Below are 20,857 nucleotides of genomic sequence, written 5' to 3' on the forward strand. Positions count from 1 at the left end.
GGATCCAAGGTTTATGTTTCTTGAGAAGATGAAAAAATACACTCCGGCCACAAAGCTAGAGGTGTGGGATCCAAACAGATAAAAAGACCAGTGTCCAGTAACATGAAATATGTTTAACACGCTTTGTCATATCCGCCTTTCTTCCGCTTCCTCGGTCTCCTCTTGATTTCCAAGTTCTCTGTTGGCCCAATAGAGTGTGTTAATCTCCTTCAAGGTTGGGTAATTACAGCGGAAAAAAGCCCTTGCTCAACAGAAAGCCAATTCAGGTTATTATTGAGGGGAGGCCCCCTTTAGTTGATTCACCTATTCATAATGAGGACACTCCAATTACCAGCCCCTTTCCTTCCTTTAATAAGATTGCTTTGCTTTCATGCCGACGGAGGCTGCAATATTGATGCAACAAAACTACCAAATAGCTTTACGACGTGGGAGGAGACAGGTTAGAAAAATGATCATTAAACAAGCTAAACATCGCATGGTCAAAAGTAGAAGCGCCTTACAAGTACCATCATTTTTGGACGATACATTGTTCCAGCATATGTCAGTTTCATATTTGACAGATGTCCATTTTCCTATGGAAAAAATATCCTCGTTGCAAAGGCTTCGTCAATTCTATTCCAGAGTACTGCTATGTCCCGAAGCAACAGTCCTACCCAAAAACAAAGGCGGGGCGCTCATCTTAAAGTTTGCGTTGGCGGTGAAGAGCTCAGTAGTGACGACTACCCCAAATACATTTTTGAGCTGACGCCCGAGAAATACAAATATGCTGAGTCCTTCTCTTTGGAAGGCTTCATTTGGAACACAATCACTTTGTCCCACTGGTCTAATTGTAGTAAAATCTCATTGACTCAAACTAAGCAGTTTTGGGTTCCGGATGCAACGGCAATGAGCCTTGATCCCCCTTGTTGGCGCCGTGCTAATTCCCAGCTGGACGGCAAAGTTTTCATTAATGCAGCTGCCTCTACATTTCATTACGACAACCTAGTTTCCTCGCAAGGAAGCCTGACACAGCATGTCCTCTGTTACCACAGCCGGAGGGACGCAACTAAAGAGCCCGAGCGATAAGAGGAAAGAAGACAGGAAGTCACGTGAACTGCTTCACGTAAGACAAAGCCTAACCATGACTTTAAACAAGGAAACCAAAGCGGAGCTCTCAGCTTTTTCTTTCCACTCTGGGGAGGTCTCCACGGGTTAATTAGAGCACGGCGGGCCCCATCTCAGCTGCCTGCAAGTTGCAAACTATGCATTAAAATAACACGCCCCCACCACCGCCGCGCAAAACAAACAACTCGGACCGCGACACATCAAACGAGATCGCCGTCTGTCTGGCCCGCTGCTCTCGGGTTCGCTCGAGTCACGAAGCCGGCGGTGAGAGTCAATCCGGTTTTTGTCATCGGAGGTGTCCCCGACAAGGATTCTTGCATGGCTGAGAGTAAAAGGTGGCGGGGGATGGATTTGGCAGGATCGTTTCTCTTTTTATCTGGAGGCCACTGGGCAATAGTTCAAAAGGGAAAACAGGTTCTTGTTAACTGGGGCAAACTTGCCATTGCCAAGATGGAAAAATGTCACACAAGTGAAACGAGGAACCATTGGATGACCCAAAAGGACCACAACTAAGGTTCTTCTTTTTTTTCCCAAAATGCTGCCAAGTCTGATGTAAAAAATGAAGTCCAATTTTAGACACAAAAAAAAAAAGATGACGGATAAGAGTATTTTCCACACCATAAGGTGCCTTCAATTTTCTCAGCCAGCGCATAAACCTCGAGTTTTCATTTTGGGGGACGAAAATATAAAATAAAATAATCACAGAATAACATTAATCTCCATTTTTACCCTTGTATTTCAGTTATAAATGTGCTTTTTACAATTTTTTACGCGCTGTTTTCGTCAAGTGGGGGGGCACGCAAAGTTTTCTCTTTCCTGTATGACGAGAATTTTATTATTTTCATCACTATTCGAAAAGACGCCTTTTCTCATCAACGGCACAGAAAGAGTTAAAGCAGCAATATTGTTGCTTTAAGGGTGACATACGGACACTCACCTCACTAGATGACGGCCAGTGTGAAATGAATCGAAAGTGTGATTGGCCACTCTGGGTTTCTATAGGAACGATCTTCTTGTAAAGAAACGAAGAAGCGAACTAAAAAGGCACCCACCTTCTCCTTCCTCTGTCGGCACGCCTCTTCGGCCGAAATTAGCGTCTTGTAGTAGTTGCTTCGCTCGGCCGTGAAGTGGACCTTGGACAGGGCGTTCTCCACCAGAGCCACTGACAGGTTGACGCCATCGATGTGCAGCCACCCGATGAAGTTGCCGGCTTTGTCCATGCTCTCCACTTCCACCTCCACCTGGAAGCCGACAGGGGGAAGACATTGTTAGCGATCTATAGCGCAGATTAGCTTTGGGGTGTCATTACGACGAATCAACCGCAGATGTTATCGCAGAGGATTTGGCAGTGTTCTTCACTAGAGTCATTGATTCCCCAACATGGATTTTCCCCGCTGTGCTTTGTCATCACCAAAATTAACCTTTTGTCCAGAACATCTGCTTCTATTTGCGGGTCAACGCATAACCGATGAGCAGCCTTGAATTATTGGAGTACATGCGGTTATTTTTGCAACTCCTTCGCAATTAGCCAATTGCAACTCATAACAAAAATCTTGCTTGCGCAGACTAATTATGTATCTATTCATTTGCTTTCAACCGCTCACGGTAGAAAGGGTGAAAATAGCACAAAATAAAGACCCCCCCCGCCAGTCGGCGAGAAAGCGAGAGGGCAGGTGCGCCAGCAAGATAGGAGGCCGAGCCCGGCGATTAGAAACGCCGCCGGTTAATGCCACGGCCATGGGGGAAATCTGCCCGGAATTAAGTTTGTAAAATGTTTGGCCTCATCTACTGCTCAAGTTGGGGGGGGGCATTTATTTAAAGCGAGCATAATCTGAGCTGTCAAACTTGAAAGCGTGGCCATTTCATCCAGGAATTGCTGCCATTTTTGATCCAGGTCAGATCAACTCAACTGACAAAGAATTTAAAGCATACTCAAACTTTATCTACCTATGAATATTTCTGTACTTGCCCTGCACTATGGAGACGCAGTGGCAGTTACGTAAATAGGCCATTAGGACAAAACACCTCCACAGTGCACCGCCGAATGTCAAACGGGGGAAGCGGTCGGAGGCAAAAAAAGGTTACAGGCAAACGGCTAAAGGATACGTGGAAAAATAAGACTGGTCGCCTTATTTTATAAGATTCAGACAAGTAGCATAAGTGAGGGTTTCTTTTGAGTTCGTCTTGCTTTTTAATAGCTTTAGAAATACAATGGCGGCCTAGAAACTGCTTTGACTAGAGCACAGATGGCTCCCAAAAGAGGTCTACCGTCGAGCCAAAATGGCTCCCATCAGAACGCAAATGGGCTTCGGTAATCTCATAAATACTGGGGGTGTGTCGAAATGAAGTGACGAGAGGGGGGTGCGCACACACAACTTTAAAAGTGCGTGTGCACAACATTGTAGTCATTCCTGAGCACAACTTGGCCCCCAAGGTCATTGTTTAAAACAGCGGCTGATTTAATTCACTTAACTCTTTCAAAGTGAATGAAAGGAAAGGAAGAGAAAGAATCGGTAAATAAAGAAAGAAAAAAAAAACTGAAGCGGGTGACACCTTGACAGAGCCAAAAAGTTGCACTAAAACAAATTGAATTCATGCAGTGGAATTGCATTTCAGATATTGCTATTGTTCACAACCAAAAGTGGGCCTTGAGATACGACTGACCCGAATTTCGAGTATCGAGTACAAAAATTGTACTGAGCTATTTTCCCATTAAAAATAGATGACGAAAAAAAATCCATTCTATTTTTTGAGAGGCTCCCATTTATTTCAGTGGGGAAATATGATTTGGGATACAAGAGTGAGTTGTTGTGAGCTTATAACTCAAACTTGTATCCTACGGGCACCATTGCGTTGCATTTACTAGATACTTAGAATACCATCTTGCAAAACATACTGTATTGATCAGTGAGTGTAAAATATTTTGTTCTGCAAACAGAAAGACAGCGCAGGCTTGTGTTAAATGAGACATTTTGAGCCCCCCGGCAGCAAGCGCCATCGCAGCCTTGATCAGATTTCAACCAAAATCAATATCTTGTAAAGGTGTCGCTTGCTCGGAAGAGATAATTAATCAAAGCTCAACCGCAAACAAAATCAAACTGTCCAAGACGACGGATGAGCGTATGTGTGTGTGTGTGTGTGTGTGTCGGGTAAAATCCATTAACGGCTGACTATGACTGCGGGATAAAACGTTTTGCGTCATTTGATCGGGGAACGCAATACAGGACGTGTTCTCCTCCTGAAATGTTCAAATATCTTACAACAAGGATACAAACGGATCTGAAGTTCCCATCTACTCAATCCGAGCGATCAATCCGAGCTTTATGTCTCACAATTGAAAAAAAAAGCATGCCTGCCAAAGAAGAAACATCAAAAAACAAAAGCAAGACACATCAATGAAAGCGCCGAGGGTTTTTTGCGATGCCAATGACCTGTGCGATCTTAATTTTCGGACCCTCCTCCTTTCTTCGCCAAAACAAAATGACTAATAGACATCATAGGAGGCAGCCGCTGAAATAGGTGACATAGACTAATGGGAGACGCCTCGGCAATATAATGACCTGCAAAATTCAACATTTGTCACATTTTGACCGGTCAGATCAATAGAAAGATTTTTTTTTCTTTTTTTTGAGGGAGCAGTTCATTACCCGACCATTTGCGATGGATTAAGGTGGCTGCTTCTCAACCGCCGCCATGATTAATGCATCTTAACACTCACAGAAGATAGGCTGCAATGGCCGCATAAAAAAAAAAAAAAAATCCAGAAAGGTATAAAAAGAAGGAAAAAGCATTTGTCACTAAAACTAAATCACGCTTAATCCTTTCGAAAATTACTTTATGGATCCTTCGTCAAATGAAATGAAGTGAATAAACTGAAGCGGCTGCTTAGGGCCTCCACAGCATGGTTATTAAAATCAATAACAGCAATAACTACAATCTCGTTCAGTCCCCCCCCCAGAAGGGTGGCGACACAGCATGGCGGTCGATGATTATTGAGCTACATTTATAATAATACTAATATCAAATAATTCCCCTTAACTGGGTGGGTTCGGGTTGAAGAAACACAAATGAGAAGCGGGCTGCGGGTGATTTAAGACTACTCTACTGAGACCGAAGCAAAGAAGAAGATGGTTTAGGACCTTCTCATGCATTTGTCTTGGATTTTCTCAAATACTAATACCATGATCATTTTGCTCAAGGTTATTTTATCAAAAGAAATGGTCCAAGATTCAGTCGAAAATCCAACATTTTTACTGATTTTTGTACTCAATGCACACAAAAGGCAGACCGTCTGTGCGCCGTCGATTTTGCAAAATACGTTACGAGGATTTGCGTGTATGAAATTGATGCTTACTTCCTGTGTTTCAGGATTTCTCATAGTGCAAGAGTGTCTGACTATGTTTACAATTTCAGTCATTGTAATCATGCAAAATTTCAGGGAACAAAATGGCCCATTTTGACTAGTCAGCGCAAGAAAAGGGTCCAAGGCCTGAGATGTGCTAGCAAGCTGATATTCAAGACTCAGCATGTGCTACCTTCCCTCGCTTTGCGAAACTTCCGACGGTAAGTATTCATATCAACTACAAGAGCTCCGGTTTTCGAGCTCACGCTCCACTTGCCACAGCTCTATGAACCAAATTAAGATTTCATAATGGAATTTTAAATATTCATGCCTCGGTTGCCACCGTGACAAAAAGCGCGCTCGAGATAGCCCCATCCTACGTGGGGGGGGGGGGGGGGGGGGGGGGGGGGGGCGTATTAAACCGAGCTCAATGGGATTACAAGCAAACAGTCTGGAAAAATGTCCACGTGTCTGCTGGTTATTCAGTCTTCAGTGACCGCATTGAAGAGAAAAGAAAAAAAAAAAAGGTGGAGAAGGGGGCGGGGGAGCAGGACAAATCGTGGCAAAGCCGTAATCATTCGTCTCCGCCTTTTTTCTTTATCCCCTTTCACCAGTTGACGCGGCAAATGGCATCGCCAGCCCGTGTCACTCAAAGAGCCATTTCTGTCCTCCCGGACTGTCTGCGCTGACAGATTGAGAGAATGAGGCAGACGCTCATGCGAGAGAGCAGAGACGGGCATTTTTCAACGCTTCTTTTTGTCAATTTATGTGCGCTTGTCAAAAGCAGACGGAGATTCGCTCGGGCTGCACCGTTGGAAGTTTTAAGGGGCGGGAGTGGGGAGGGCACAACATGACTCTCAACGCGCAAATCTGAGCGTACAGTGTCTCTAGTCAAGGTAGATGCGCTTGAAAATTGGAGAAAATCGAGAGTCGCGCGAAATGAAATTGCCAGCTAGGACAATAATATCAGTCAGCGGTCCAGTTTCTGTCTGTGCATTTTCAAAGAAAACAGTCGATCATCCAGCCATCGCTTATCCGGGGTAGGGTTGCACTGACAGCATGTTTAGCAGGAAAGCTCAGAATTTTAATTTTTAATATTAAAAAAAAATGTACTGATAATCAACATTTTCCATTACAGACTATCAGATTTTTTTTTTTTTTTTTTTTTTACATTTGTTTACATTTTTAAAGAAGGATATTTTTCAATTTTTTATTTTAAAATTCAAAATTTGTTTTACATTTTAGGACCACCAGATATTTATTCTTTGACATTTTTTAACAATGCTAGAACCATCAGATTTGTTTTTCGTTGATGTTAATATTGTTATTATAAGCTTTTTTTTTTTCATTTTATTTTTTCCCCTGTTTTGTGACTATTTTGACACATTTTGAACATCCCTGCTTTATATTTTTGTTTATTGTCATAAAATATTAACGTCTTATTTGGTAAACATTAGGATTTTCATTTTTTGTTATGACCCTAAAATTATTTATTTTAAAATTTTTTACAGTCCATTATTGTAAATTTCTTTGTATTATCAGATGTTTTTCCCCTTACATTTTTTAACCCTTTACTGGGTTACTCTGCTTTCGGCCGATAAACAGGCAAAAGGTCGGAAATGGTCCATAAGGGCGGCTGCATAAATGAATTGCATAGCTGCATAATTTAATTTCTCTAAAATCCTGAAACATTTTTGCCGGTTTAGGACTCAAAAGTAGAAAAAAGGCACGCTTAATGAATGCCGTTTTTGCCTGTGAAAGCGGCCGCTGCGCCCAGTAAAGGTCCACGCCAAATATTTGATGCGCTTCCTCAAATGATCATCTCCCAACTATTGGCGTTGGTGGGCTGCAATTAGAGGCCTGAAACAGTTACAACTTTGAGTGGGTGTACGCGCAACATGAACCGTGACGCCATGAAACAAATGAACCCGCTTAGGCGACAACAGGTGGTCTAGCCAAGATGAAAATGATCCGATTGCAGTGACGTGCGCGTGGGGGCAGATGTTTTTGTGTCGTTCCTACTTAGCAGCTGCTGAGTAAATAGAGTTGGTCCGTCGCGAGACGACAAATTACAATGGGCTAGCGAACGCGATATCACCTCCGGTTGCCTTTTCTCTCTCCGTGGCCGGCCTGGAGACTTTTATGAATGGTGTAGCATCAGATGTGAGAGCGCAAATTAAATTGGACGCAGGCCTAAAATGTGTGCGCGCGTTCGTCTTCTCCAATGAATTTCAGCCATCAAAACGGGGCGCTGTATAAGTGGAGGGCCGGCGCGGTCAGAAAGGCTTCAATACCAGCGCTTTATTAGCAGTCTGTTACTGCGGGGGATAGTCTGGGGAACTTCAAAACATCACGAACCATCATAAAACCATCAAGCGGGTTCTTTGCTTTGGAGCCTTTTGAACCAGTTTGTTTTTGTCCTCGTTTGCCCTCATCTTCGCGCCCTACATGCCCGCCATAATCCAGATGCCACTAATCAGCGCTAACTTGGAGAGGACAAGAAGGATTAGCGCCGGAGAGAAAAGACAAAGAAGGGCAGCCGAGAGACGGGAAACGGAGCAGGCGACTCGGTTGGATATTTGCTGTCCCTACAACGCAAACGTTATTTGGCGTCAGCCTTTGCCGGGGGTGTGCTGTGTTTTCAACACTTTTTGTTTGAAAATGTATTTAATTGTGTCATTCTGGGCACTGAATCAAGATACGGGAGGATAATAGCGAGATAAAGCGGCGAAGATTGCGGCGCACCTGCACTCAAAAGGGAGACTTAATTAAATGATCTGTATCCGAGTGTATCGCTGATTACGCTTGATTCATTTGGCGGACGCTCTTTCAACGGCATCCTTCAATAAGATATGGCTATTGTGCGATGGATACGACTCCCTTGAATACAGGCAGAAGATTCAATTACCCCCCCCCCAAAACCAAACCACCATGTAGCCACAGGCAAAAGCAGATACCCCAATAGCACGTTATGCCGTTAGAAGCTCACAACAATTCGCGGCCCGAGCTTACCAAACATGACACCTTTTTAGAAGCCAATCCCCTCGCCCACGGGCTGTTGTCTTGTGGCGTTTTCCGCCAGACGCTCGACCGAGGCTTCCTCCAAACAAAACTCGGGTGACTGTCTGGGGAGCCTCTATTATTTTCAACAAACGAGATGACATTTCATTCACGTGAACGAAAAGACACGGTTCACCCTTGGGGGGCTTTATTTCAACTTGAGTGGGGTGGAGAGAAATTATTTTTACAATCGCAACCAAAACTGCCTTTGAAACAAAACAAAACAAAACAAAAAAAACAACAATAACATGAGCGTGACCAGTCAGACAGGTCATCCGTCATTTGTAGCTGTTTACCTTTCGGATGTTAAAACTTGCAGAATCACTAACCCGGCAGATGTGACAAACGGATTGTTTGCCACCTCAAATAACCGCAGCGTTGCCGCTAAATACAGCGGCTCCGAGCCCGGCCGCTAGAGTCCATTAACTCGGAGAAAAGTGGGTATCAGTGAAAAAGCTCCAGGTAAGGTGCCGGGCACTTTTACGCTCGATGGCTCCTTTTAATGTGTTGTCCAATTTGAATAGATTTCAAACAGAGTAAATGCAGCATTTTTCCTGCCATTAATTGAACAAAAAGCCGTTGTCCTACAGGCTTCCCGTTCATCTCGCCAAAACATGACTCTTGTGCATTTGTCTAATAAACACAAACATTGCCTGTTGATATCTATATATTACACACACCCGTCTATATACATATCAGTGCTGTCAATTTAGCAGAACAATTTCGTAGTCAATCGCAACCCATCATAGTATCGATGAAGCTTGTGACGTGTTGGGTAAAATCTTGGAATTAACAAATTCGTACCCCAAAATATTTAGTTCCCGCTGTTTTAATAGCTCTCTTAAATCTTTGAATACAGTTCTTTTTGTCGAACAAATGAAGCAGATCTGACTCACGGTAAGCATTTTAGTGTGCTAACTTCTTATTTTTGCAATTATTTCTGTCAAATGTAAAACTATGTTAAGGCGATTTTGGTCAGTCTCTCTCTTGCTGCAGAGTTTCTAACGCTTAATAAATTTAATCTCCAGCTGTCACTTTAGCTTTGACTAGATTGATAGCTAGATATATTTATTTCTAATTTGGACCTTGTCTATGGTATTATGGCCTCAGTCCCAGCTGAAATAAAACAACAAACTGCCTGAAACTATAGCCTGGCTCTAGCTTTAGTATAGCAATAACTGAAACCCTTCCGCTCAATCCGTGTGTATTCACCCACACAAACGCGGCGCCCAGCGCACAGGTACTTGGGGGAAAGTCAATCGACATTAGACCCCGCCGCCCTCCTTAGCGACTGCGTGGGAGGGCCACCTCTGATGGAACGCGCCGCTGTATTATTGACTTTAATTTCGAAAGTGCTGCCTGCTGCTATTTTTTCTTTTTTCCCCTTCCCACCATAGCCTAGACCAAGCGGGACCCCTGCCACGAGCGTACCTCCAGAGGGGATATACCTGATTGCACTGCTACAGAAAAAACACTCAAGCAAGGAGGCCTCCAAGTTAAAGCTTTGTCGAGGTTTTCGAGGTGCGTGCTGCATTCGCACTACTATTCATTTGCTGTTTCTCGTTGCGCCAACCAGTTGACCATATCGTCAATCCATAACGTGAACTTAACCAAGGTATTTAAGAGTGTGGGCATGTCTGAAGTTTGACCTCAGTTGTCCTCAAACGAGGCGTAAAAATGGATGATATGCAGTCTGTTACTCAGCGTCAACATTGGCGGTCTGCAAATAAATAAACACAATGTGTGCCTACTTTATGTACACATAGTGGGCCTCTAAATAGGAAATTCTTACACCTGACAAGTCATGAATCCCCCGACAAAGTGAAGGTGACCAGTGTGTACCTTTCCTTTATTATACTTCAATTGAGAGAGCAGCATATGAGAATACCAATAAGGAAGGACGCAGGAAACCGAATTCTGGCCTTAAACACTTTTAAAATAAGCAGTGCCTGTGCAAAAGTATTAAGACAAATCTCTAACCTGAGAACTGAGAACTTTTTAAGTATTTTGAGAATTTGAAGTGTGCTTTATATTCAGAAATATATGGAAAAAATTCTGGATCGTGGGAATTTAATAGTTTTGATCATTTCTGCTTCTATCCATGTTGGAATAGTTGGATTACGGCCTATTGGTTTGTACTCTGATGCCACGACCGCAACCTTCGGAAAAGGAGCTTTAATTCTGTCACCGGGTCAGCGTACGGCCCCTGGTCCGACTAATCCCGTGCGACATGAAGTGCGAGTGAGATTTTAGGATTAGCAGTTTGGTTGCAACAACGCCGTAAAAGGTGGCGACTTTCGATAAGCCGCGAGAAGGATGCTCGGAGGTCAACGCGATAGCGGTGTGTTTTCCATTTAAATGTAACGCCATGGAGAAATTGGAGATAATTGAGGAAGAACATCCAAGAAGCATCGTGACTTCCTTTTAAGGACTTTAAACGGTTAATTTGATTAAGTGCAGAAATTTTATCGTAAGTCCACTTACAATGCTCACAAATCAAAGCTGCGCGCACCGAATCACTGTTTGTGCCTCACACATTCAATGAAACAGTTTAAGTCGGTCCAGATGAAGACAAAGGCAAATGACCTTTTTTGTATTCTGAGTATAAAAGTGCACAAAAGTCGCCATTGTCGGAATGTAGAAGGAAGCAGGGTGTAGATATCTGAAGAGATGGCATCTTATCTGCCGACTCCAGAAGATTTAGAACCTCCCACTGCCATGACTTACTGTGTTTTACCTGCATATTGCCCGGCAACAGAGACATCCATTTTCTGTGGCCTGTCAGTTGGCAAAGCAACATCGTGACAAACACACATACGGAGACGCACATTGAATTTTAATGTAAGCGCTACGAGAACAAGAAAAAGACATATTTTCGGAAACAAGGGCAACCATCGGGGCACTTGTGTCGCTTTACCCACACAGAATGGGTTAAGGACCGCTATCGAAGCCGCGCCTTTTCTTCCGCTTCCAGCTAACACGGCGCCTCGGCTAATCCCGGCTCTGGCAGCCGCTATGAACACAGCTCAACAAAATGAAGCCCATTAGTCTGGAGACAATGGCAGCTGGCTAAAGCTCCAACATTGAATAACGCGGGATGAGAGGGAAAGAAACACTCGTCTTGCCTTGAACCGTCGTGACCTGCAATGCCCCCATTTGAGAAAGTGGAAACATGCCGAATGCGTTCGATTAAGACTGAAAATGGACGACAGAAAGGGCATGATGGCAGGAAGTAATATGACAGAACACACAAAGATTATACAACCTGGGCAGATGGACGCTGCTAATATGCACTTATTGCCCAATATTAATCCCCGGAAAAGCTGCTTCGTGATTAAACTTGTGTGGTGCTTATGAAATGATATCACAAACAGGGAAGCTGTTTAAGCTTTGACTGGTGTGTGCGCCTGTAATCTCTTGCGGTATTAATTCCTAGAAATGAAGATGAAAAGTTGGGATGGGTTGTAATCGGGTCGTTTTTTTTTTTTTTTTTTGCCTGAAGGTCAGCAACATTGAGTTGCACGTGCGTATTTCAGTGCAGTGGCCTGGAAAAAGTGCTTAAGATAACATTGCATCAGTGTGGGCAGCGCAATCAAGCACTGGGACGTTGCAGGCCACTTAAAAGGCCGCTCGAGTTGGTGCAAAAATCTCATATTAGTCCTCAAAGACAGGGCCGAAAATAGTGCAGCTCATTTCCCTGTTGAATAAAAAGTCTTTAAGACCGCATGGGTGATTGCACTGTTTATATGCTCTACACGCCTTACAAGTGGCAAGACAACTCCCTGATACGCTTCTGTGAATTTCTATATTCAGGAAAATAACTACGATATAAAAACGCAGCGTAACTCCTGACGTGATAAGCGTATTATAGAATTGAAAAAGACAAACCTATTGAGCTCATAAAAAAAATGAAGAGATAGAGATGGACTTGTGCTGTGACTCCTTTACCATTAGTCCTACCATTCAGATGTACCGCCCACTAATCTGATTGTCATTGGTGCTATGGCGCACTGCGGGTCTATTAATCCAAATGGAACTAGTGACACACACATATGCAAACAGACACAGGCTGCTGACCTACATGTGACTGGCCAAAGCCCAGATTTGCCAGCACTCGCCCCAGGTGGTGTTGGGTACAGTTTGTATCCTTCCGTCGAAAGACCGGTGCCGACAAGGCCGCGCCAAAGTAGGTCGCGCAATACCCCCAAACCACATGCGGTGCCCTCCAGTTCTAGGGAGGCTCCAGAGAGCCTTAGGGCAAGCAGAGGGCATCAGGGCTGGCATGATAGTGTGAAGGTCCCACATATCTGACAGCTCACCGGGTCATCACCAGTCGGTCGGTCGGTCCTGGAGGTAAATCCTGACAACATTGGTTTCGTCAATGCAAGTGTGTGTTTTACTGCGAACATATGGGACCCCACTGTGTGACCTCGCTTGCTGGCCGTTGTCCACCGTGAATACTGTAAATTGGCACAATCTAAGGCCCCAAACGCAGTTCCAAAACTAACAGCTTAGCCACTATGCAAATTTGCCCTGGATCACATTCTGCTTTTACTCCAGGTGGACGCCGTTCATTCAGGAACAGACTTTTTTTTCCTGGTTCACAACGTTTGCCCTACCCTTGCCCCAAAAGGTTGACCATATTAAGGTTTGACAGGCCATAAAACATCTTTCATATAGCAATATACTACAGTGCAAGGAGATAGGGGGAGACAGATTAAGTGGATGGCATGAAAAGATTTTACGTGGTACGTTCTGGGTCATTGAAGCTTTGGACAGAATAGAACCATTCCAGCTCACCTGCTCCCAAAACGGTGGCACACCATCTACAGAGCAACAATGACACACATCTGTAGCACTGAAATTGCCGCTACACGCACTTGACATCACACTGGCTATCCTGCTAGGGAATTCCTGTTTGGAGGGGAAGGGCTTTACCCTAACGCAGGAAAATCCCCTCTATATACTCATGTGGCAACCATGTGCTCCAATGAAACCCTTTGGTATTCAATTGTGGTGAAGTAAAGGAGAAAGTCTGTGGGTGTATAATGCAGAAGCCCGGCTGTGTGCTCGTTGCGCCGGTGGGAATAGTGCACTGCGCTACAGGCGCTATGACCTTTTCTGCCTGTCGTGCCTGCTCTCTCTCTCTTTTCCTTCTCCCACTTTCACACGCTTATCCGCTAGCTCACGCGCACTTGCGCTCACACTCGCACTCTCACACTCAAACACACACACACACACACACACACATATAGAGCGCTGTCACAGTGAGCTTTAGCTCCCATCAATTACCCACGAAGCTTCCTAGTTTAATGGACATGGGGCTTGTACAAATCATCAACGATAGAGAGGTGATGGGACAGTAGGGTACATTTGTTTTAGGCTCCACTGACGCAAGAGCCGGAAGGTAAAGCATGTCTCGTTTCCTGACGATTGCCTTCCTTGAGAGTGACCTTTTATGAGATGCAAGGTTTTACTCCCAGCGAGGGTTAAAACACCATGCGTTTAGGAGGCTCTAACTAAGTGTACGGACGTGTGATGACGGAAACGCGAAACGCCACAAAGCTTGACTAGAATCCTGGCAAATGGATCTCCGATGCATCCGAAAGCTTCAATACTGTGGGCACTGGGAGTCCAAAAAAAAGGGTCCCAGTTAATGAGCAAAATTAATGGATTTCAGTATGCGGCATGAAAAATGTAATTAGCTTACAGGACAAATCATTGGCAGAGGACTGAAACCTCCTATGTCAAACGTTAGTCTAAAAAAAAAACATGATGATTTGTGGCTTCTTGAAAAGTAGTGGTTTGAGAGGCAAGGTTTCCACTAAAAATCCAAAGTGAAGTGGTCCAAGTTGAACCTGCAATGAATGATTCCTAGGTGATCCAAAGTAGATACTCATCCATTACATTTTGGAATAACTATCAGATTTGTAAATCAACCTTGTGCATAAACCGACGCAGAATTTCCAGCCAAGAATACCAGGTGACATAGTGAAAGCTGAAGAGTGAGACTGAACGCAAAGATAAGTTAGGACGGTTTTATCGTAGTTATTCAGGTCTCTGACAAAATCCGGGAACAGAATGCATCTGTACTCCATTTATGTTCTTCTAGTTTTCCACTAAAAGAAGAAAATGTTAAGGGGTGAGACAGCATTCTCGACTGGTATGGTTCGCACACTGCCTTGTTTTTTCACCGCTTTCTTACATCCCCGTAGGCAAGGTGACAAGAGCACATTTAAAATAAATAAGAGGAGGAGGACAAACAGGAGCAAACTGGTTTTTCAAGAGGTGCATCTCTAAAAAAGGTCTGAGTGCTTTGAGATCACCCAACTACCTCAGGACACTGCAGAGCAAGCAAAGAGAGAGAGAAACACATAAAGAGAGAGAGAGAGCGAGCAAGAGAGTAGAAGCGAGCGAGATCCAAGCTCGATCACTCTCTCTCTTTAGCTGCTACAACGGATCCTTTCCACATTGACGCTACTGTTAACGTCACGCCTGTAAGCCCTTCTCGCACCCTGCGCTCGCCTCGCCTGCCTTGCTGCTCTCTCCCCGGTCAGACGCCGCGTCGGAGAGGAGGCGCTGATTGCCGCCACGAGAGGAGGGGGATTTCAGAAGAAAAAGAACAAGAACAAAAAAAGGATTGGAAAGCAAGAGGATAAAAGAAAAGAGAGAAGGGAGAAACTGCGCATCACCCCCTCCTCCTTCCAAACTCACCCTCCCTCCCACCCTCGATCAACACCACCACTCCCCTGGGCGCCCCCACCCCTTCTCCTACTTCCATCCCGCATCCCGCTCCCCCCCGCTCTGAAGAAATTGACGGATTATTGGGAAGTGCGCGGGAGGCAGGCTGCAGCTGCTGCGTGCGCTTGGCAAGGATGATGCGCGTGTGTCCGCAATTTGCCGCACGCCCGCAGTGTGCGGCAACTTGACGCGAGGGGACGAGGGGATAGGGACGGCGGGAAAAAGTCGGGAGCTGCGCTCAGCCTTTGCAACCACTGCCGAGTGCGCAGGAAGAAAAAAAAAAAATCTAATGGACTCGACGCCACATTGAGGAGGGAGGGAAACAAAAAGCTGTCGGACTGACCAACTGACCAAATGATTGACCACTGAAAAGTGAGAACAGGAATATAAAGAGAGAGAGGAGGAAGGGGGGTAGTTTTTTTTTCCCCCTCTAAACCCCTGGATTGTCAACCTCTCCTCCGGAGCACTGCAAACAGCAAAGAACGGTGGGAAAAAGGACTGTGGAATCCTTTTTTTTTTTTTTTGGGTCCCGTCTGAGTTTTGTGGAAAATTGTGTCACTCGACAAGTGCCATGGAAACCTGGATAAGGTGTCCATTGTGGGGATCAACTGTCAGATTCCAAGGACAAGCGAGGCAAGAGGAGCCGACTGCCAGAAGCCAGCAGTGGAGCGCCGCTTCTTTGGGAGCCTGATTGGATTCATGCGTAAAATCTTTTTGCGTTGTTGTTGTTGTTTTCGCAGCTCAAGAGACAAACACTCATCATAAAGGGCCTTCGAATCCTTCCGATTGGATGTATGGATTTACAAAAGGGCTCATCCTGGTTTAGCAGGGCAGTTGTTAAAAGGCTTTTGTTGCCGCTCGGGGAAATACGTGCATCTCAAGTGAGTGCCACAGCTCATTGTGAGGGGAGGCAATATATCTCAGATCAAGGACCTGTAATGTTAACTTGAGGTAGGTGTCTAGTGTTTCAAACCCTCTTTGCATCGGTTTGCTATAGCCTATCTTCTCAAATTGTCTTTGTAATATGACTTTTGGTTGCCTAAGTTACCATCATGTCCTTTTCATACATGTTGCAATTCAGCCAGCACACCCTACCCACTCCCCTCACTCCTGAGCACAGATCATGGGAATACGTTGTTAACTAAAGAGAGTCAGAAGTCCCCTTCCGACATCAATATGTCCCCTTTCCGACTTCAGTTTCCTTGTCCCGCTTGAATCTGGTACCCATAGCACTAGTCAGTCAACCTTCTCAACTCCCTGTACCCGAAGCCCGTCCTCCCCCCACAAACACACCGCCACCAGTCCCCCAGATGACGCTGAATTATGAATGTGCCACATCATGAGTCTCCTGGGGAGGGTAGCTGCACATCGTGCCAGGAAAGCCGCCCTACTCTGCGTAGTGTTCCTGATGGCACGAGCATGGAGCAGCGCCTCCCTGGCTTTAGGGGCAGTGGCCTCTCAAGGACCCCAGGGCTGTCCCCCACAGTGCTCTTGCAGTAATCAGCAGGGGAAGGTGGTGTGCACCCGACGGGGCCTCACTCGTGTGCCCCCGGGCATACCGGCCAACACGCGACACCTCAATCTGATGGAAAACGCCATTGAGGCAGTGCAGGCGGACTCATTCCGTCACCTGCACCACCTCGAGGTGCTCCAGCTTGGGCGAAATGCCATTCGGCAGATTGAGGTGGGCGCATTTAATGGACTTACCAGCCTCAACACTCTAGAGCTGTTTGACAACCGGCTGACGGTGGTACCCAGTGGGGCCTTTGAGTACCTGTCCAAACTAAGAGAACTGTGGCTGAGAAACAACCCCATTGAGAGCATTCCTTCCTACGCCTTTAACCGGGTGCCCTCCCTGATGAGACTGGACCTTGGCGAATTGCGGAAACTGGAGTACATTTCAGAAGGTGCTTTCGAGGGCCTACAAAATCTCAAGTACCTTAACTTGGGTATGTGCAACATCAGGGGGGATATGCCAAACATGAGTCCTCTCAAGGGTCTGGAGGAGCTGGAGATCTCCGAAAATCACTTTCCCGTGATCAAGCCGAGCTCCTTCAAAGGCCTGAATTCGCTGAAAAAGCTATGGGTGATGAACTCACAGATAACCGTGATAGAACGCAATGCCTTTGATGACTTACCATCACTGGTGGAGCTTAATCTCGCCCATAATAACCTGAGCGCTGTGCCCCACGATCTGTTCTCCCCGCTCAGGTACCTAGTGGAGCTCCACCTCCACCATAATCCGTGGAACTGTGGCTGTGATGCTGTATGGTTAGCACGCTGGCTGAGGGAATACATCCCCACAAACTCCACTTGCTGTGGACGCTGTCATTCACCTGCCAACATGAGAGGCCGGCAGCTGGTGGAAGTTGACCAAGGCGAGGGGGCCGCAACTCAGTGCTCGGCCCCGTTCATCGCAGACGCGCCAAGGGATTTTAACATCTCGGCTGGGAGAGTTGCTGAGCTTCGCTGTCGCACAGCCCAGATGTCATCAGTGCGCTGGCTCCTACCCAACGGGACTATCCTGACTCACGCCTCCAGTCATTTGAGAATATCGGTACTTAAGGATGGCACCTTAAATTTCTCAAATGTCCTGGCTGCGGATACGGGCACGTACACCTGCATGGTAGCCAACGCAGCCGGCAAGTCCAACGCTTCGGCTTACCTCAACGTGAGTGCAGCCGAGCTCAACACGTCCAACTTAAGCTACTTCACGACTGTGACGGTGGAGGTCTTGGGCCCGACTACAGAGATGCCCAAACCCAAAAAGACCACGACGACATCTGCTGCTACTGCAGTAGCTGGCGTTCCTGGAGGAGGACTGGGCCTTGGAACGACAACCACAACTGCCTCTCCCTCCGTCTTTCAGCCAGTGTTCATCTCCACACCAACTGTGTTGCTACAAAGCACTGACGTCCCACCAGGTGCAGCCAAGCCATCCGCAGTGCCAGGACTCAAAGGCGCCACCGGCAAACCTGGCAAATCTGGCCCAAGTCTGGATGAGGTCATGAAAACCACCAAGATCATAATCGGCTGCTTCGTGGCAGTGACGCTGATGGCTGCCGTGATGCTTATTGCCTTCTACAAACTGAGAAAGCGCCACCAGCAGAGGAGTACCGTGGCAGCTGCTCGCACCGTGGAGATCATCCAGGTCGACGAGGAGGACCTCCCGCCACCAGCTTCTGCAGCTCAAGAGACAGCGCTGACGCTACCCGAAATTATGGACCATAATAGCATACACAAACTGGACTATCTTAGTCACAAGTCGGACTATACCTATCACAAACCCAAGGCCGAATACATACCTCAGCCTGATTTCACCCTTCACAAGCCAAAAGCAGAATATACAACATACAATCCCAACATGGACTTCCATGGCCACAAGTCCATCCAAGACTACAGCACTCACAAGTCTACGCCAGATTTTAGCCTCCATAGACCAAAGGTTGACTACAGCCCCTTCAGACCGGATTACAGCACTCACAAATCCAAAGCAGAAAACAGCCCATTCAAAGCAGACTTTGGGACGCACCCGAAAGCAAGGACGGACTACAGCCCTTTCAAGTCAGACTACAGCACTCATCCGAGGCAAAAGACTGAATTCAGCCCGTTTAAAAGAGATTACAGTACCCAACCAAAATCCAAACATCATTACAGCCCATTAAGGTCGGACTACAACGCTCAGAATAAACACAAAGTTGAATACAGCCCATTGAAGTACGATTTTGGGACTCATCCGAGATCTAAACCGGATTACAGTCCAATCAAGCCTGGCTACAGCACTCAGCCAAAACTCAAAACGGACTACAGTGTCCAGAAATGTAAACCTGACAGCAACTACAAACCCAAGGACCCTTATAACGCTTTCAAGACTGACTTCAGCCCGCACAAATCGGACTTCAGCGCCTTTAACCCCCATGCTCCGAGACCTAAAATGGATTACAGCCCACACAAAGTGGACTACAGCCCCCATAAAATGGACTTCAACACCATGAAGCCAAAATACAACACTTACAAACCGAGCGGTCACGGGGCCAAATGGACAGAGAACAACGTGGGGAATTCTTTGCCTCGAACCTTACCCAGTACCATTACAGCCATGACCGAGCCCTTTGTCATTAAAACTCACACCAAGGAGAAAGTACAGGAGACTCAGATTTAGAAAGATTTAGATAGCCCACCCTTAGGTCCCAGCTTACGGCCCTCGAACCACACCCCTTTCCCTACCCCCACTTAAATCATGCAATAGAATGCACAATGAAAAATAAAAGGACAGAAAAAAAACTACTATTTTGTACAGAAGACACAAAGACTGAGAAGTTCTTGTTGTACATGCTTTTATATATATATATATATATATATATATATATATATATATATATATATATATATATATATATATATGTGACACATTGAAACTACCATGGACTGGTGACAGAGAAACATATATTAAAAAGGAAACGAAACTATTTTCTAACTTGTAACTTCTATTTAAAATAATATGTTGTTTAAGAAGCAGTGTTGACTTTGACAAATGAGGGTCGTGTTGTTAAAAAACATCAAGGGGGGTTAGGCATTCTGTGTGATTTTTACACTGTTCTACAGAAAATGCAGTTGCAAGAGGAAATATTTATACAGAAAAAGTCTTTTCTTTAACAAAAACTAAAAAAAAAAAGGTCAGAGTTGATCTTTACAGGTTTATCTTGTAAAAGCACCGAGAGTTTGTACCGTGCCAAATGTTATAAATGCAATAAAAAGATTTTTTGTAAGAAACACACGAGGTAATCTGCAGTTTCCTGATCTCCTGGTGTATTACTGTAAAGATCAGCCAATTGCTGTGGATACTGCAGCAAGATGCAGCGGTATTGCTTTTAACTCTGCGCGTGCTGAATGACTCAGATGTTGCGAATCACAGTGCGGGCTCTTATGCTTCTTTCTCCTTTCCGATTACTATAGTCTTGACGTAACAGCCACAGCGCTGGGCCATACTGGTCAAGAGTTTAATTGAACCTTACGGTAATTAAAGTGAAAGAATGGCAATAGTAGCAACAATAACTAAATTGTTCACCCGCCGCTGATGATGAAGCAAACCTCCTGTGGGGCGAAGGATTTACGAGCTGATGTAATCGTACGTCAAAGAGTAAAAAAGGGGATAAATTTGGGTGAAATAGAGACTGAAATGTGAAGACCTCATCTTGCCTGGAAAATATAGATCCTCATTTCACTTTCCATTGCACTGCCAGCTGTTGTGCCTTCATCAATCAGCATGGTGGGGGGTGTGTGCGGGGGGCTTTTTAGGGTGACAAATGTGTTCAGGGCTGACCGTTAACTGGGCATTCTTCATTTCTGACACAATCGCCCCTCTTTATCATAATGCTGCTATGCAGATTAGTGCCTGACATAGAGCAATAACATGCTACATAGATGGCAGTCTGCAGTTTGTCTTGTCCCTTCGCAAACAACAGTCAAGGTATGCTAACTGCTCACTTGAAAAACAAGCTAGGAAATACAGGAACAAAACATATGAGCGTGTTTTGGGCCAAAAATGCATATGTCACATATTTGGTCAAATTCTTCCCCCCAAATCAAAATAATTGATCAGCTCAAAGA

General features: G+C 45.3%; 2 protein-coding genes across 2 annotated transcripts in view; one reads left to right on the forward strand and one right to left on the reverse strand.

Annotated features, from left to right (window-relative positions):
* snd1 (staphylococcal nuclease and tudor domain containing 1) overlaps window positions 1-20,857 on the reverse strand; it is an 89,504-nt gene that overhangs the window by 29,321 nt on the left and 39,326 nt on the right. Inside the window, exon 17 of the mRNA XM_088406614.1 lies at window positions 2,157-2,345. Coding sequence (XP_088262740.1) covers window positions 2,157-2,345 — 189 coding nt within the window. The remainder of the gene's footprint in view (window positions 1-2,156; window positions 2,346-20,857) is intronic.
* On the forward strand, window positions 16,192-20,024 carry lrrc4.1 (leucine rich repeat containing 4.1). The gene has a single exon (XM_088406740.1). The coding sequence runs from the start codon at window positions 16,575-16,577 to the stop codon at window positions 19,407-19,409; it is 2,835 nt and encodes a 944-aa protein (XP_088262866.1). The 5' UTR covers window positions 16,192-16,574; the 3' UTR covers window positions 19,410-20,024.

Source organism: Hippichthys cyanospilos, chromosome 22 (assembly GCF_059441005.1).
Source record: "Hippichthys cyanospilos isolate Australia breed blue-spotted pipefish chromosome 22, RoL_Hcya_1.0, whole genome shotgun sequence".
NCBI classification, from domain to species: domain Eukaryota; kingdom Metazoa; phylum Chordata; class Actinopteri; order Syngnathiformes; family Syngnathidae; genus Hippichthys; species Hippichthys cyanospilos.